Source organism: Prunus persica, chromosome G4 (assembly GCF_000346465.2).
Source record: "Prunus persica cultivar Lovell chromosome G4, Prunus_persica_NCBIv2, whole genome shotgun sequence".
Lineage (NCBI taxonomy): Eukaryota > Viridiplantae > Streptophyta > Magnoliopsida > Rosales > Rosaceae > Prunus > Prunus persica.
In genome coordinates, this window is record NC_034012.1 from 1,200,822 (window position 1) to 1,217,585 (window position 16,764).

The 16,764-nt window shown below is 39.7% G+C and overlaps 6 protein-coding genes across 6 annotated transcripts; 2 read left to right on the forward strand and 4 right to left on the reverse strand.

Moving 5' to 3' along the window:
- On the reverse strand, positions 405 to 1,846 carry LOC18781025 (probable dolichyl-diphosphooligosaccharide--protein glycosyltransferase subunit 3B). The gene has a single exon (XM_007211460.2). The coding sequence runs from the start codon at positions 1,646 to 1,648 to the stop codon at positions 611 to 613; it is 1,038 nt and encodes a 345-aa protein (XP_007211522.1). The 5' UTR covers positions 1,649 to 1,846; the 3' UTR covers positions 405 to 610.
- LOC18778321 (pentatricopeptide repeat-containing protein At4g21170) lies at positions 1,916 to 3,892 on the reverse strand. Its single transcript, XM_020562965.1, has one exon. It carries the CDS (start codon positions 3,699 to 3,701, stop codon positions 1,941 to 1,943), a length of 1,761 nt encoding a protein of 586 aa, XP_020418554.1. The 5' UTR covers positions 3,702 to 3,892; the 3' UTR covers positions 1,916 to 1,940.
- On the forward strand, positions 5,268 to 7,723 carry LOC18779468 (probable xyloglucan endotransglucosylase/hydrolase protein 8). The gene is made up of 4 exons (XM_007211636.2): positions 5,268 to 6,229; positions 6,390 to 6,490; positions 6,602 to 6,804; positions 7,163 to 7,723. The coding sequence occupies exons 1-4, from the start codon at positions 6,034 to 6,036 to the stop codon at positions 7,563 to 7,565; spliced, it is 903 nt and encodes a 300-aa protein (XP_007211698.1). The 5' UTR covers positions 5,268 to 6,033; the 3' UTR covers positions 7,566 to 7,723.
- LOC18778484 (cysteine-rich PDZ-binding protein) lies at positions 8,123 to 9,638 on the forward strand. The gene is made up of 4 exons (XM_007212344.2): positions 8,123 to 8,287; positions 8,473 to 8,590; positions 9,130 to 9,221; positions 9,305 to 9,638. Exons 1-4 carry the CDS (start codon positions 8,272 to 8,274, stop codon positions 9,367 to 9,369), a joined length of 291 nt encoding a protein of 96 aa, XP_007212406.2. The 5' UTR covers positions 8,123 to 8,271; the 3' UTR covers positions 9,370 to 9,638.
- Positions 9,982 to 11,522, reverse strand: LOC18779156 (MYB-like transcription factor ETC1). The gene is made up of 3 exons (XM_007214713.2): positions 10,674 to 11,522; positions 10,349 to 10,433; positions 9,982 to 10,233 (listed from the first exon to the last, which is right to left on the reverse strand). Exons 1-3 carry the CDS (start codon positions 10,729 to 10,731, stop codon positions 10,146 to 10,148), a joined length of 231 nt encoding a protein of 76 aa, XP_007214775.1. The 5' UTR covers positions 10,732 to 11,522; the 3' UTR covers positions 9,982 to 10,145.
- On the reverse strand, positions 12,864 to 15,136 carry LOC18781502 (polyubiquitin). The gene is made up of 2 exons (XM_007211540.2): positions 15,037 to 15,136; positions 12,864 to 14,444 (listed from the first exon to the last, which is right to left on the reverse strand). The coding sequence occupies exon 2, from the start codon at positions 14,442 to 14,444 to the stop codon at positions 13,071 to 13,073; it is 1,374 nt and encodes a 457-aa protein (XP_007211602.1). The 5' UTR covers positions 15,037 to 15,136; the 3' UTR covers positions 12,864 to 13,070.

Here is a 16,764-nt window from a genome sequence, read left to right on the forward strand (position 1 = left end):
AACATAAATTGTTCTCTTTATGACATATGATGGCACTGATTGTTTCCCGCAAATCCTCAAGCATAACTGACTTTTCAAACATCTTGGCAAACACAGGTCATGCGGTTGACATTTCGGTACATAGTTACATACAAAAACTTATACGCCAAAATAAAATTGCATACAACTAGTTAAGTTATAACCAGGGGTAGAAAGATCTGGATGACAGTGTTCATAAGGAGAGGAAATTGCAGCTTGCAATGGTCTCCAGAAGTAGCAACAAGCATACTCGTAACTCGCCTAACACAGAAACAAGTTATTGACTAAAATACTAGCTTTAACAAGGAAGGCATACAGCTTGCTTGCAATGAGGAGCTTAATATAACATAAATAACTTGGCGCGCCCACAAAAGCTCCAAACCAGATAAACCAACATCATAAACACAAAGCATGTAATCATAATAGAAATTTTCTAACAAATAGTTCTCAATTTTCAAACATAATATAAGCCAACTGTCAAAAAGTACACATCTTTCTCAGGATAAATTCATTATCAAAGTTTTCACTAACACAGATCTATCACCTTTATAGAAGCTCAAGTGGTGAATTGGCATCCTCATCCTCACCAAGCTCAGTTCCAACTCGAAGGCCAAAAAGCATGCACTCCATAACCGGTCTTCCAATTATCCAAGTAGACCACCTTCTTCACCGCCCAAAACGAAACAAGGAGCGCGATAATCATAACAATACGCTGCACCTTGACATTGCGGACGGTAACAAGCACGCGGGTGAGGAATGCCAACAACAACCCAACAATGGTGTACAAGAACCCAACTGTGAAGCCTTCTGTTCCAAGCTGCATTCCGGAGCCCTGGTAGAAAAATATGAGCTTTGAAGGGTCATTTCTATCAACCAAGAACATGGGCATTTTTCTAATGATGTTATGCATAGCGCCCGAGACGCTAAAGAAGTAAATGAAGACAGCCCCAGATAACCAAATTCTTGGGTCGTGAAGCAAAGTCTTGCCACTGATGATCTTCTTCCCAATAAAGGGTAACCAAATCAACCACGCGATGGTAGCGAACATAATTTGCTTCTTGGATATCATCGGAGGGCGCTGAATCGGACCCACGACGAGTTTGGTCTTGGACTCGATGAACTCGGACATTGACTCAGCCAATCTCGAGAAATCGCCCTGGTCCATTTGCTGGGATTCTTTGAGGCTGTGGTTGGGTCCGATGAGGCGAATGTGAGGCAGCGAGTTGACTCCGAATTGGGCAAAGCTGTGCTGCGAGTCTTGAAACTCGATGTCGCAGAAGAACAACTTGGCGTGAGAAGAAGACGATGGGTCTTCATTGTTCTCGATGAAAGACGAAGCGACGAGAGCGAACTCGCTGCGGAGCTCCTTGAGATGGAGCTCATGCTTGTCGTGGAGCTTTGCGGCGTCGAAGAAGATGAGAACCCAGTAGGGCCTTGGGGTTTTGACGGAGGTCAGAAATCGAGAGAGTGAGTGATCGTCGAGGCGGATCAAGCCAGATTTGGATCGGGCTTGGAGGGAAAGGAGTTCGGCGACCTGGTCCGAGTTGGATTCGGATAACCCAATGAATGCGGTGAGAAAGAGGAGGGTGGTGATGAGAAAGACAAGGGGTAGTTTCGGAATTGGTCCCATTTTTGTGGGTTTTCACTTGTTACAGAGAGCAAAGGGTTTTGCTTTGTGGGAAGAGGAAGAAGAAGCCTCAAGGGCAAAGAGTTGATTTTGAGTCTTCAGTGTTGACCTTTTCATGTGCAGGACGAGAAGCCTATTGGACGTTAGAATGTACGACATGTCGTTTTGTACAATTGTATTTGTACATCTTTTGTTCGGTTTGCTCGAGCCACATTGATAGAACGAATTGGAAATTGCCAGAGAGATTGAAAGATTCTCTTTTTAATGTCCAAAATTGAGAATACAAAAGCAAAACTCACTTTGCTTCATCACCCTCATTTCTAGTTTCTAAGTTTGATAAGGTTACTTGGAACCCAGATATCAAACGCTTATAAGTTGCTGCATCAGGTTTCAGCCTCATCTTCAACATTTCATCATGAATTTTCATTGCCTTTCTCAACTCCTTCACACCACAGAGCCCACGGATCATGATTGTGAAGCTTGCACTGCTCATCAAGTTGTGTCTTCTCATGTAATCAAACACTCTCATTGCTTCTTCAATCCTCCTTGCTGCAAACAGCCCACTGAGAAGTACATTGTAGGTTGTTACATCCAAGCTGCCATTCAATTTTTCCATCTTATTATGCAATGCAATAGCTGAATCAATCTGTCTTCCAGAGCAGTATCGCCCCACTAACGGGGAACAGCAAATCAAATCCGGTAGCAGCCCCTTGTCTAGAACAACATTCAACAGATACTCTGCTTCTCTCCATCTACCCCTACGACACAGAAATGATATAAAACAGGACAGCTCCGATGCAGAAGGACTACACCCTCTACTTATAACATCCATTAACAACTCAAACCCTTCCTCATACCGCTCTTCCTTGCAAAGAACATCTGCAAATGCATGATAACTACTGCCATCCACTACAATACCCCGTTCAGAAATCAGACGATAAACCGAAATTGCTTCTTTTGTTCTCACTTCATTAGTCAATGCCTTCAACATAAGCCCATAGGTACCATCTTGGAGTCCAATTTTTTCATCACATGCTTTCTTAAAGAACATTTCCGCGGCATGTGTTTTGCCCAAGTCACAAAGTTTCTCAACTATTGAATCATACTCTGATAAAGGGCAATTGGGAAGCAATTTCTTCTCTACCATAACACTTGTTACCCTTTCAACCACTTCCACATTCCCAAGTTTACATGCTCCATCAAGAATAGAGCTATAAGTACTAAAATCAGGATCCACTTTTCTATCACACATCTCGTTTAAGTGGGAAAATGCAGCATCAAAGTTGCCACTTTTGCTACAACCATCAACAAGAAGATTATACATCATAGAATTATAAATGTTCAAATCCAAAAGTCTAAGAATTCTTTCAAATTTCCCATCTTTACAAAGAATTTGAGCAACCAGTGACCATGTAAATCGATCTGGTAAAACCCCATTCCGGATCATAAGGCCATAGAAACACCACGCCAATCTAATCTCATTTTCTCGTTGTATAGCATTAAGCAGAGCATTGCAGGCAACAACTGAAGGAACACAACCAAGAACATTCATTTTCCTAAATACTTCTAAGCCTTCTCTAAACAAACCCTTTCTTGAATAGCATCCAAGAACAAAACTTAACGTAGTGGATTGAGAATCTGTACCTTTACACGCTAGAGTAATGCACTGTACAAGCTCTGATACAGGATGAGTTTGAATTAGAGAATCCAAGATGGGTTTCACGGGTCGAACAAGGCCCGACCCAAGTGAGACTCGGATGATTTGGCAGTTGGATTTGAGGTCCGGTTCAAACCTCAAATTTACTTTGGCCCAATTGAAGAACTCCAAAGAGACTTGTGGGTTGTTCTGGGTTTTATGGAGGATTTGGAGAAAGAGAGCAGGCGTCAGTTTGGGGAAGAGACTGAGGTTTCGGAGGAGTGGTACCCAGTTGCGTCTCTGTAAGAGAGCGTAGGAGATTTGGGAAGCTAGCTGAGCTTGTTTGATATTGGTTCTCCAACTCAGAGACGAAGCTGTTGAATACGCTCTGCGAAATTGGTGAGCTTTGTGAAGAAACATTTGGTGCTGAAGTGGTTTTCCTCTGTTTCAACATTTTCCGGCAAAGAGGCATGAATTTGAGATTGTTTCAAATTGGTTTTTGCTCGAGGGTAGACAAACAAGTCGAGTTTTGGGCTTCTGGCTCTAACAGCAGGAGACTGTTGGCTTGGCTTGGCTTGGCTTCAGTGGAAAGGTCAAATCATAAAATTCAAAAATTTTAAAAAAAAAAAAAAAAAAAAAAGGAGGACCCGGTATGTCTCAAAAATAGTATAGCCGCGCGGCTATACTATTTATAATTAAAATTATATACCAAGAGTGTCAAAAAGAGTATAGCCGCGCGGCTATACTCTTTTTTTCCTTCTATACAGGCGATACTTTTTTGAAAAAAACCGTAGTATAGCCGTGCGGCTATACTATTTATAATTAAAAATATATAAAAAGGATGGCTCGCCTAGCGTGTAGCCACGTGTCAAAAATAGTATAGCCGGGCGGCTATACTCTTGTTTTCTTCTATGCAGACGATACTCTCTTTTTTTAAAAACCGTAGTATAGCCGCGCGGCTATACTATTTATAATTAAAAATATATAAAAAGATGGCTCGCCTGGCGTGTAGCCACGTGTCAAAAATAGTATAGCCGCGCGGCTATACTATTTTTTAAAAAACCCGTAATATAGCCGCCCGGCTGTACGATTTAAAAATTAAAAAAATAAAAAAGACCCGCTAGCTTACGTGTCAAAAATAGTATAGCCGCCCGGCTATACCATTTATAATTTTAAAAATAAAAAAGACTACTGTAGTATAGCCGCTCGGGCTATACTATTTATAATTTTAAAAAATAAAAAAAAGGCCCGCCTATTAGCCGAAAACTAGTATAGCCGGTCGGCTATACTATTTTTTTAAAAAAAATTTGACCTGTAGATCCATATTCTTTCCAGTGAAAAAACTCGCCAGGTTTCTTTGCAGACTTCCCAGTTCCCCTTTAACCTGTAGAACCATTGGCTGGCTCATGTTTTTGTTGCTTATATTTGCTTCTTGGGTCCTTTTGTAATAAATATATGTGTTCCAGGGATTGCTTTTGCAGACTTGTTAGTTCTTTTTGGTTCTCACCAATTTTTGCTTACCAGAAAAAAAAGCCAAACTTTTGTCTTCAATGTCAAAGTCAGATATCCAAAAATACCCAGTAAAAGAGAAAGGAGTGTTCTGAAGAAATGGAGAAAAGTGATGTTGCTGCTGACCCCACATGCATATTCCTACGTCGGCTGGTCCATAGGTGACCCAGTAAGACACTGGAAAAAAGGTATTTTCTATTTTTCTACCATTCAAATTTAGCAGATCAATCCAAAAATAAGACGGCATTGCTTTGCTGATAAACAAATGAACAGCTTGACTTATTGCTAGCCCTTGATATCACCATCAATCCATTAATAATCTCCTCAATTATTCAATTGGTGGGTTCCTCATGACCACATGATCTGGCTGCATCTCAGTTGCCTGGCATTTGGATGCAGCTCAATGTTTCAAGTTTTTACTCAAAAATATAATGTTAATTATTATAAAGCTTCTTGCTTGGCTGCCCACAGGACTCATGAGAGAGAGATGGGTACATTGTTATATTCCTGGTTTATTGTTGTTTTTAATTTTCCATGTCTTTTTCTAGGATATCTTCCTTCTTTATTGGTTATGGTGTTTAGCATGTTGGTCATGTTTTATTACCAAGAAAAAGTAACCACTGTTTTGGGGGAAAGAAACTAGATTGTGGAGAAATCTCAGGCTTTACAAGGTACTTTTTCTTTGTTTGATTGACCAAAGCAAGTTTAAGTTAACTTTAACCTTGTTTAATCCTTTATGCTCACTCTTAATTAGAGACACAATACTAAATAATTTGCTGCATTTCTCGACAACCAAATCCAGTTGTCTAGATCCAAGAACTTCCGATTATTGTAAGACCAATCACAATCTATCACGTTCCCACAGGCAACACATGGACCCCACCCCACCTCACCTCTGTTTTCTGCCAATTGCCAAAGACCATTGGAGGGCAGCCTGGCTTCTTCAGTCCTAATTCTGAGCTTCTTATTTTAGTCATTTTCATCTAGACATATTCCCCAATGACCCTGTCTTTAAAAGTTATAAGCAGGACTGTGCTGTGCAGAAGTGGTATAAATAATAACCAAATAAATTAACCAGACACGGAAATGTGACTTGGTTCCAGTCTTAGCCTTTCCCAAGTCATTTTTATTTTCTGATCATTTAATGCACACCTCCTCCTCCTCCTGGAGATCCAGCTGAAACAAGCTCCCATCCATTCTCACTTTCTTCAGATTCTGTGCCTCCAAAAGTCTTCCGCCCAAAATGGAAAGAATGGCATCTCTGATGCCTATTCTTCTTTACATTGCAGTACTCATTGCTGCTTGCTCTTCTTCTTCATCTGAAGCGGCTGCCCCAGCCACTTCTTTCAAAGACAATTTCGACATAATGTGGTCTGAGAACCATTTTAAAACCTCTGCAGATGGGGAGATCTGGTATCTTTCCCTGGACAAAGAAACAGGTAAACATGAACAAGATTTATCAGCAACAAAGATTGATTTCTGTTCAATACTTATGTGTGAATCTTACTTGAGAATTTGCATCAGTTTCAAAACTACTTGAAACTTTGCTAGCAATCACATAACTTTCATTTTTTTTTTGGTTTCTTTGTAATTGAATAGGTTGCGGGTTTCAGACAAAACAGAAGTACAGATTTGGATGGTTCAGCATGAAGCTCAAGTTGGTTGGAGGTGACTCTGCTGGTGTAGTGACAGCTTATTATGTAAGTCTTTAAGCTTTCATGAAAGCCAATCACAATCCCATGTCTGTCTTCGTAGTTTCTTTTTTGTACTAAATTACATGTCTAAGATTGAAATCGTACTTCTTGTTGCAGATGTGCACAGAAAATGGAGCAGGGCCAGAGAGGGATGAGTTAGATTTTGAGTTCTTGGGAAATAGGAGCGGGCAACCTTATCTCATTCAGACAAATGTTTACAAGAACGGAACTGGAGGCCGTGAGATGAGGCACATGCTGTGGTTCGACCCCACCGAGGACTTTCATACCTATTCAATTCTTTGGAACAATCATCAGATTGTGTAAGTTTAGTATATATCTTCCTTTTGGCTCTTGGTGTATGACCTGAGTTACCAAGTCTCTCTTTTATATCTGTCTTCCTTTCATTTTATATCTGCTGACACATACTGATTGATCCCTCATGCTAAAGAGATGTCATTTGCCACATTGTCACATGCTTTTGGTTCTATGAGACAGCAAAGTACCGCGTACGGCCAAATCGTTAGATCAGCAAAATAATTCGTGATCTAACGGATAACCGTATGTCATACTTAGTTGTACAACATAATTTTCCAAATTCTATTGATGTAACACCATTGCTCTTAGCATGAACAATACTGAAAACTTACTAATCTTGCACTTGATTTTTGTTGCATACAGGTTTTTTGTGGACAAAGTTCCCATAAGGGTGTTCAAGAACAATGGGGAAGCAAACAACTTCTTCCCCAATGAGAAGCCAATGTACTTGTTCTCCAGCATATGGAATGCAGATGAGTGGGCAACCAGAGGTGGGCTTGAGAAGACAGACTGGAAGAAAGCCCCATTTGTGTCCTCTTACAAAGACTTCAATGTTGATGGGTGCCAATGGGAAGACCCTTACCCTGCATGCGTCTCCACCACAACAAAGAATTGGTGGGACCAGTATGATGCTTGGCACCTCTCTGATGCTCAGAAAATGGACTATGCTTGGATACAGAGAAATCTCGTTATTTATGATTATTGCAAGGATTCTGAACGCTACCCAACTTTGCCAGTGGAGTGCCCGTTGAGTCCATGGGAATGAAAATAGTAATGTAAAGTTTTGTAATCTCAATTTGGGAACACACCAAGATGTGTTTTTGTAGGTATCATTGTCTTTGGCTATTGGGTTTCTATTAAATTTATTAAATCAATTTTGTTCAATAAAAGGTTTAATTTAATGTATTTCATTCCTTTCCTAAACACTATGTAAAATAATCAACGAATTTCGAACCTTTATATTTATAAATTTTGCTTATATTCAAATTTCACAATATTTAAAATATTTAAGTAATCTAACCGTTAAAACACATGAGCAAGCTTTGAAAATAACAATGTTACCATATACCAATATAAGAATATTTCCTACTAGAAAAAGCAATAACATACTAAATCCACACACAAACCGAACTAGGAGATTTCCTATTAGCTTTTGAATAATCTTTTAATGTCATAAGCTTTTAAACGTTGAGATCAGCGAAAGTTTCTATTAGATGAGCTAGCTCAAATCCAACGGTGGATATCGGCCAATTCAAATCCAACGGTTTGCATGACTTTTTCAGTCGGTGGATGGATGGTATTAGTCAATTAATAAATTCACGAGGTGCCAAAGAAAACACCAAAACGGTAAGTTGAAACGCGAGACCAACGAACAGAAGACTCCCAATCCAAACCCAAAGCCAAACCCAAAGGTACAATTAGGGTTTTTCTTTTCCAGAGTGAAATCGCAATTCATAGAACAAGAACAAAGAATGGTGTGCGAGAAGTGTAAGTTTCTTTGAATTCATTATCAACTTTCTGCAAAATTCTTTTCTTTTCTTAAAAATAGGCGAAAATAGAGATTGGACGCAGTTTCTGAACTCTGATTGATACTTTTTGCCTAAAAGAATTCCGATTGATAATATTTTTGATAATTTTCTGAATTTCTTTAATTGAATTTGTTAAATACATAGGTGAGAAGAAGCTTTCGAAGGTGATAGTGCCAGACAAGTGGAAGGAAGGTGCCAGTAACACCACCGAGGGCGGTGGCCGTAAAATCAACGAGAACAAGCTCCTCTCCAAGAAGAAAAGGTCCGCTTTTTTTAAATTTATATATATGTTTTTTGTCTATGTGTATTCAGTGAGGTTTTTACTTGATTTTAGCATTTGAAGTAGACTTTTTGTTTGATTTCAGCACACCTTTTTTTTAATCAAATTTCTATGTTGGCTTTTGCTTGTGTTACTTCTTGGCATACGGTCATGAATTTTTATTTATTTACTAAATTATAGGAGTAGACTGCGATCAAACTTTAGATTAGATAATATAGAGAAGGGAATTAGACTTGAAGAAATTTTCTATTTACTTACCTGATAAAGAATAAACAGAGGTTTTTCGTCGTGGATTTTGAAATTGAGGTATTGCAATAGAGGAGTTGTGTGGGTTATTGCAGAGACCAGAGATACAGAACATATAGTTGCAATGAGTTGTTATGTCAGTTGATGGTTCATGTGTACAATAGGGTTGCCATTTATTGAGTTGTTTGTGATGCAGATTGTTTGTGTGATGTATCACATGTGATCGCATCTCGCACGTAAGTTGTTTACTTCAATCTCATTTGTTTTGCTTGTAGGTGGACTCCTTATGGAACTACCAAGTGCATGATTTGCAAGCAGCAAGTGCACCAGGATGGAAAATACTGTCACACCTGTGCTTACTCCAAAGGTATTATTTCTAATTGTTAATTAGCTGGTTTGTTACCTTTGGTTATTGCTGGAAAGTCTAATGTATGTGATGATGTTATGCAGGAGTTTGCGCGATGTGCGGTAAGCAAGTACTCGACACCAAGTTATACAAGCAAAGCAATGTATAATGCAAGTCAGATGTTGTTGGTTGGCATTGTCTATTTGGTGTGCTGACTCATAGCTAAACTGTTGATTCATATATTTGGTCCCTCATCCCTGGACGCCTGGTCATCAAGCCAGAGCATACCATATTTGTAATTCAGGCTGTGAATGTTAACCTTTTAGTTATGACATGTACTTTGTTTAGTTTTATTCTTTGATCATTGATATTTACTCAAAGAAGCTAAGCTAAATGATTACCTCTGAGCTTTTGAATGCAAGTTATTTATTCTGAACATGCTTTTTCTTTCAGTTTTTGGATACTGAGATTTTCTTGGATATTGATTGATTTGCTGGAATCTGAATCTTATGCAATGGTTCATAGTCTATGGCTCCTGATCCTGGCCTGAAGGCTATGGTTTGTGAGTCACGGGTGGTCATTGACAGTTATTATCCACCAAAAACTATCCTTGTTTTGGTTATTATCAAATGGCAATATCAAACAATTTTAGATTAGTCTTATATAGTTTGCAAACATTCTAAAACATTCGTTTTCGGGTACGATTCTCATGGGTCAAATGGGTAATAACTCAATGAAGATTTCTTTTGAACGTAAATAAAATAAAGAACCAAGACAAGAATGGAATATGTAGAAGAAGATTATTAGATTGGCAACTCTTGGAACATTACTTTGTACATTGATCTTATGTTCAATATTACAAATTGGTCCGGTTCCAACCGCAAATTCTGCAATGCAAGCTTGGGAGAGTCGAGGTAGAGTCACACAACAGATTGACCTAATTGTTTATTGACTCGTCGAGTTTGTAGAGGACCAGTACTTCTCAATTTCTTCTGCTGTTCTTCCGGGAATCCTCCCAGCAATCAAAGCCCACCTATTCATAATGAGGGGAATAAAATAAAAAAAAAACTTAGTTTGAGATATGCAAGCTCTTTGTTTTGTGCTCAGAAAGAAAATTACAATGCTAAAGAAGAAGAAGAAGAACCAACCTCTCTCCCACTAGATTGTACATTCTTATAATAAGTGCTTCCTCGTCCTCAGAGAATTGAAGCTCAGGTTCTTGTCTGCTTTTCTCTGAGATAAACAACTCAAAATCAACCACAGGAGTTCGTTTTCTCTTTCAAAACGAACTTGCAATAAACATCTGAAAAGCAGAGTCACAAAACCCTATTTGGCAGGCTACAAACAAAAGAAGAAACATAGACGGTAGGGAACAAATCGAAGGGAAAACAGTTGGAATCAAAACCCTTTCGTTAAAGAAAACACAGTAGAGAACATAAGTGCCTGTCGCAAACAGTTGAGACAAATAGGTACCTGTAGCTTGAGAGTCCGAGAAAGAGTCATCGGAAGAAGAGTGTTCGGAGTCGGCCATTTGGCATAGAATTCTGGGGAGGAAGTCAACAGGGTGCTGCTACTTTGAGGCAATGGAGCCGCTTAAGTAGTGATTTGCAATGCTAAGATATTTGGAAAGACAGGCTTGAGAGTTGAGACCAATAGTAGATAGATGGTGAATGGTTCTCAAGAAGCAAAGAATGGTAGTTGAAGGTAGGCATCTGTAGATGAATAGGAAATCCGAAGAATATTACGAGTCAAATTCATGACAGATAAATCCGTATCTTCTCACTTTATTTTATCGAATGTCAATTCACCACATTATTTGCATGGTTGTTTGTATATAAATATAAACATACAAAAATCATACCCCAGATTACATATATTAACTACTGGTTCGAAATTAGCCCACCCTTGAATATTAAGTTGTCGGATTTGTATTAACAATTGGATGATCACTGTCAGTACAGACCAGCAGGATTAGATCAGATTTAGAACGAAACCGGATCAGAATTGGATCCATTGACATACTAAGTTGAATGGAAGTTGTGACCGCAGAACTATAAAAGTATCTTAACCCGAATCCCTGACGTACGGAGAGAAGCGTGACAAGAAACAACCAACACGGAACATGGGAGGGGAGGGTCCTGCAAAGCTTGCTTTGAAGTTGAACCAACGAAAGAGAGCCTTTCATTCTGGTCCAGTTTCCGGAAAACATGTGGTTTCTGTTTGGAGCTTAGCAGGGCCTGTCATTGTCTGACAAACAAAAAGGAACAGGATGCAACATAGACTAAAAACGAATGACATTGGCAATTTAATAGCTTGGTCCCATAACCCATTACATTACTAGAATTCAGATTAGAAGAGAGTGATAAGTAAGTAGCAAACAAACGGATTGAGGCTTCCTTGAAGCATAGATTAGTTGTAATTTGATGGATCATGGAACAAAAGGCAGAGATAAAAACGAAAAGACGCTTTATCCTGGATACACAGACGCAGCAGATAGCCAAAGCACTGTGTTCATAATCCAAGCTGATACCAAGTAATCAATGTGTTGTGGAGAAGTACAACGACATATTTATTTTCAAGTAATCGATGTGTTTGTTGAAGAACAAAAAAACCACACAATTCGTTCAAATCGGATATATAGATAATAGACATAGACGAGAGTTCCCAAGTGTAGAGAACCCACCCACCCATTTTGTTTTCTGAGCTGTGTAAGAATCATTTGGATCTAATACTCAAGATCCAATATGTGTATCTGTCATCCTGCTTCTATCCACTGTTATATGAATGGCAAGCAAGAAAGGACTCGTTGATCTCATAGGAAGTCAAATATATTATGAGGTGATATTGCAAACTACTATCAAATTATATGAGAACGGAGTTGACACACACAACATACCCAAAAACATTACGAGTCTGCAAGTCGAGTTCATGCCTAAACCAAACCTTAGAAATTTGAAGTCCCCAAGTGGCTTATTGCGTAAAACTATTTAATCTATGGGATTGGACTTTTTCAAAAGATAACGTAAAGGAAAACTACCAAATAATTATCTCAATAGAAAAATGCACGAGAATACTGCTATCAACAGAAGAGGAAGAGTGTATTGCCGGGCTAATCATAGCTACCAAACATAGCTACTTTTAGTAATCCTGCAGTAATATTTCAATCTTCTGATCCCTTCGCCATTCCTGTTTGCCTTTGGTGCATAGATAACCACTTCAAAGCAGAAAGCAATCTAAGCAATTTTGATTGAAGGCAACCTTACACATCGGTTTCGGTGGAGAAGAAAGAAGGGTCAGGGGCATTGCAGAGATGAGGAAACATTTTATCCAAATATTAGATGGATCATTAGCAACATCATCATTCGGATCAAATTCGTCGGGAAGTTCCCATCAGGCCTTCACTGACATAATATTAATATGCATGCTTATTGCGTAAAACTATTTAATCTATTAATATTATGTCAGTGAAGACTTGGTGTGAAGCCTTGGAAAGGCCCAGGAAACACTCGATGCAACATTTCTGAAACAAATAACTCCCATAGTATGCATACAAACAAATAATTCAACCTCTGCAAACGATAAACAGGAAACAATATGCTACCCAAGCAGCCTTGCCATCTGCAAATAGATCATGCAAACAACAGATTTAACTCGGACAAACCAGAAGCACAGAGATGAAATTATTACTCAAGAACAAATTTATTTATTAAACAAAAAGTACCAGGAAACCAAACTAGATAAATGCCTCCCCAAGAGGCAGAAACAGTACCATGAAACTTGAAACTTAAAAAAACATACTTAAAAACATTGTTTTAAGGGAACCACAGAAACATTCATTAAAAGCAGGGTGACACCAGAGACTTCCACTTCCTAGAAACCACCACGGAGACGGAGGACAAGGTGAAGGGTAGACTCCTTCTGGATGTTATAGTCGGCCAGAGTCCTTCCATCCTCCAACTGCTTACCAGCAAAGATCAACCTCTGCTGGTCTGGGGGAATACCTTCCTTATCCTGGATCTTGGCCTTAACATTGTCGATTGTGTCCGAGCTCTCCACCTCCAACGTGATGGTCTTTCCAGTCAAGGTCTTCACAAAGATCTGCATACCACCCCTCAGACGCAGCACAAGGTGAAGGGTAGACTCCTTCTGAATATTGTAGTCAGCCAAAGTACGGCCGTCCTCCAGCTGCTTCCCTGCAAAGATCAACCTCTGCTGGTCTGGTGGGATTCCCTCCTTGTCCTGGATCTTCGCCTTCACATTGTCAATGGTGTCCGAGCTCTCGACCTCCAAAGTGATAGTCTTTCCGGTCAGGGTCTTCACGAAGATCTGCATACCACCACGGAGACGAAGCACCAAATGGAGAGTGGACTCCTTCTGGATGTTGTAGTCAGCAAGGGTACGGCCATCCTCCAGCTGCTTTCCTGCAAAGATCAACCTTTGCTGGTCTGGTGGGATACCCTCCTTGTCCTGGATCTTCGCCTTGACATTGTCAATGGTGTCCGAGCTCTCGACCTCCAGAGTGATGGTCTTTCCCGTCAGGGTCTTCACAAAAATCTGCATACCACCGCGGAGACGAAGCACCAAATGGAGAGTGGACTCCTTCTGGATGTTGTAGTCAGCAAGGGTACGGCCATCCTCGAGCTGCTTTCCGGCGAAGATCAGCCTCTGCTGGTCCGGTGGGATGCCCTCCTTATCTTGAATCTTAGCCTTAACGTTGTCAATGGTATCGGAGCTTTCGACCTCCAGGGTGATGGTCTTGCCGGTGAGGGTCTTGACGAAGATCTGCATACCACCACGCAGACGGAGCACCAAGTGGAGCGTTGACTCCTTCTGGATGTTATAGTCTGCGAGGGTACGGCCATCCTCCAGCTGCTTGCCGGCGAAGATCAGCCTCTGCTGGTCTGGGGGGATACCTTCCTTGTCTTGAATTTTGGCCTTGACGTTGTCAATGGTGTCGGAGCTTTCGACCTCGAGGGTGATGGTCTTGCCGGTGAGGGTCTTGACGAAGATCTGCATACCACCACGCAGACGGAGCACCAAATGGAGGGTTGACTCCTTCTGGATGTTGTAGTCTGCGAGGGTACGGCCGTCCTCTAGCTGCTTTCCGGCGAAGATGAGACGCTGCTGGTCTGGAGGGATGCCCTCCTTGTCCTGGATCTTAGCCTTGACGTTGTCGATGGTGTCAGATGACTCCACCTCAAGGGTGATGGTCTTGCCGGTAAGGGTTTTCACGAAGATTTGCATCTACAGGAACCAAAATCACATAAGAATTGGTTTCAAAGTTTCAAGATCAAAAGTTATAATTTCGGAAAACAGCTTGCAAATCCGCAAACAGATAACGGAAAAAAGCCCTAATTTGGAAATGAATAAATCATAAATTAAAGCACAATCGAATAAAACACAAATCAACGGCACAATTTTTATTCCAAAATCAAAAGACTACCAGGAAAAAAGTAGAAACTACAACATCATAAGTAAAATTGACACATGGGTTTCCAGTTCGATATATCAAAAATCTAAAAAATCCCTAATTCGCTAAATCAATAGATCTAATCGCAAAGACTTCAAGATCCGTGAGACAGGATACAGAAAAAACCCCTAATTTGTGAAACAGAAACATAGATCTTAGATTCAAGGCAAAATTATCATACCAAATTCCGATTTCCATTCCCAAATAGTCAAAAACTATAACTAAACATGCAAAACTATCAAAGGTATAAGGATCCAATCGATCGATCATAAATCTCAAAGATCAAACAAATGAAACACAAACTAAGCATTTAGATCTAAAATTTTAATACAAATTAAACAGGGAAAGGAGAGAGAGACAATATACCTTGACAGGCTGAAAAAGAGGCTTCGAGAGAATTGAAGGGAATTTCTTTGAATATTGAGAAACGAAACAATTTCAATTGTGAAGAAAAGAAGAGGCGGAGGCCTTTCTTTATAGCAAAAGAGAAGGAGACTTCGTCACGGATACTGGCTAGGCGTGACGAGGAGGTCCACTGATTTGGCGACACGTGTAGGAAACAATGTGCCGCTGGCGCGGTTTAGACGGCAAAGTTTGGTATCTAGTCTCCTTTTGTGAGCTAATTTTGAGGTCGATGATGACCTCATATGACTCTATCATTGGCTTGTATTGGTGTGTCACGGGACCCTCACGGCGTTATCTTCCACATTAATTATTATTACATTCTTAGCCCTATGTTTTCGCGATTATTACGACGACTAATCCGCAATCATTCGGTAGGAGTATTTGTTTTTCTGTTTGCTTTCTGGTCACGTAATTTTTCTTTTTCATTATCTCACCAATTCATTTTTTTAAATTTATTTTGTGGCCAGAAAATTCATATTTGAAATATATACAATTAATATGTGCAAAGGCCGCTTACCAAAAAACAAATGGCGGCAATAACATTCATTGTATAGAAACACTAAACATGATTACCAAAGTTATATTTTATTTGCTTAATTAATTAAGAATATATTAAACAAGATTACCCATTTTAAAGTCAAGCCAAAAGAAATATATTTTTATATTTCAAGTGGGGTGGGTGGCTCTTCGTTCTATGAAAGTGGGAAAATTATTGTCTCTATTTTTATTATGACTTATTTATTGTTTCATTCCTTGTAACACTTAACCACTTGAAACGAAAATTTCCCCATTTTACTTCCTAAATCTTTAAAAATTGCTGAAAATTTTCTCATTTTACCACTTCCGTCTATAAAATCATTAAGTGTGCTGAAGTGGCATGGACATTTTAGTAATTTTAGCTCCTTTATCTTCTATCTTTTCTCTTCTCTCTCTCTTTTCTCTCATCCCCCCAACCCCCATTGCACCCCACCCCTCCCATATTCTTTCTTCTCTGTGTCTCTTTGTAATTCCATGAAGGCTTAGGTCTGCGATGAGGATTGGGTCTGGCGAGGAGAGAGGCGGAGAAAGTGAGAGTGGGAGAGACAAAGAAAGAGGCACAAGGAGGGAATGGATGAGGATGCAATAGAGGTACGTTGGGGGTTGGGTTAGGGAGGGGATAGGAGAGAAGAGAGAGGCAGAGAGAATAAAAGATAGAAGAGAGAAGAGGGGATGGGGGAGGGGGTGGTGTGTGATGAGAGTTGGATTGGGGAAAAAGAGAGAGAGGTCAATTTAACGGGAAAAGGAGACGGCATTGAGAGGACGACGAAACATTTGAGACGGAGTGGAAGAATGAGAGATAAAGTGAGGAAATTTGAGTTATGGGTGGTTCAGTGAGAGCGAATTTGAATTCTAGGTGTGAAACAATAAATAAGTCTTTTAATAATATTTGCCTTTTATTTTTTTGTACAAGCAAAGCCTTCTGGATTTTTTGGGCCTATACAGCCCTTAATAAGTGGGCTTTTGTTCCTACGGAGTTGGTATCGTTTTACGATTTATTGTCTATATTGGTCCTACGGAAATGGAACAAATAAGTTTTTTATTTTTGTTTTTGTTAGGGGTAATGAAATTTACAACAAAATACGAGTCTCCACACCCTAGACTGTTTAGTTAAAAGCTGAATTTTCATTATTTCCAATTAAATTTGGATAT

Excerpts from the sequence above, each read along its gene's own strand:
- LOC18781025 (XM_007211460.2), bottom strand. The coding sequence starts at position 1,648 with ATGGGACCAATTCCGAAACTACCCCTTGTCTTTCTCATCACCACCCTC.
- LOC18778321 (XM_020562965.1), bottom strand. The coding sequence starts at position 3,701 with ATGTTTCTTCACAAAGCTCACCAATTTCGCAGAGCGTATTCAACAGCT.
- LOC18779468 (XM_007211636.2), top strand. The coding sequence starts at position 6,034 with ATGGAAAGAATGGCATCTCTGATGCCTATTCTTCTTTACATTGCAGTA. Across the intron at positions 6,491-6,601 it reads GTGTAGTGACAGCTTATTAT|ATGTGCACAGAAAATGGAGC; the intron begins GTAAGTCTTTAA and ends TTCTTGTTGCAG. Across the intron at positions 6,805-7,162 it reads TGGAACAATCATCAGATTGT|GTTTTTTGTGGACAAAGTTC; the intron begins GTAAGTTTAGTA and ends TGTTGCATACAG.
- LOC18778484 (XM_007212344.2), top strand. Across the intron at positions 8,591-9,129 it reads CTCCTCTCCAAGAAGAAAAG|GTGGACTCCTTATGGAACTA; the intron begins GTCCGCTTTTTT and ends TTTTGCTTGTAG. Across the intron at positions 9,222-9,304 it reads CACCTGTGCTTACTCCAAAG|GAGTTTGCGCGATGTGCGGT; the intron begins GTATTATTTCTA and ends GATGTTATGCAG.
- LOC18779156 (XM_007214713.2), bottom strand. The coding sequence starts at position 10,731 with ATGGCCGACTCCGAACACTCTTCTTCCGATGACTCTTTCTCGGACTCT. Across the intron at positions 10,434-10,673 it reads CTCGGACTCTCAAGCTACAG|AGAAAAGCAGACAAGAACCT; the intron begins GTACCTATTTGT and ends TGTTTATCTCAG. Across the intron at positions 10,234-10,348 it reads TACAATCTAGTGGGAGAGAG|GTGGGCTTTGATTGCTGGGA; the intron begins GTTGGTTCTTCT and ends CATTATGAATAG.
- LOC18781502 (XM_007211540.2), bottom strand. The coding sequence starts at position 14,444 with ATGCAAATCTTCGTGAAAACCCTTACCGGCAAGACCATCACCCTTGAG.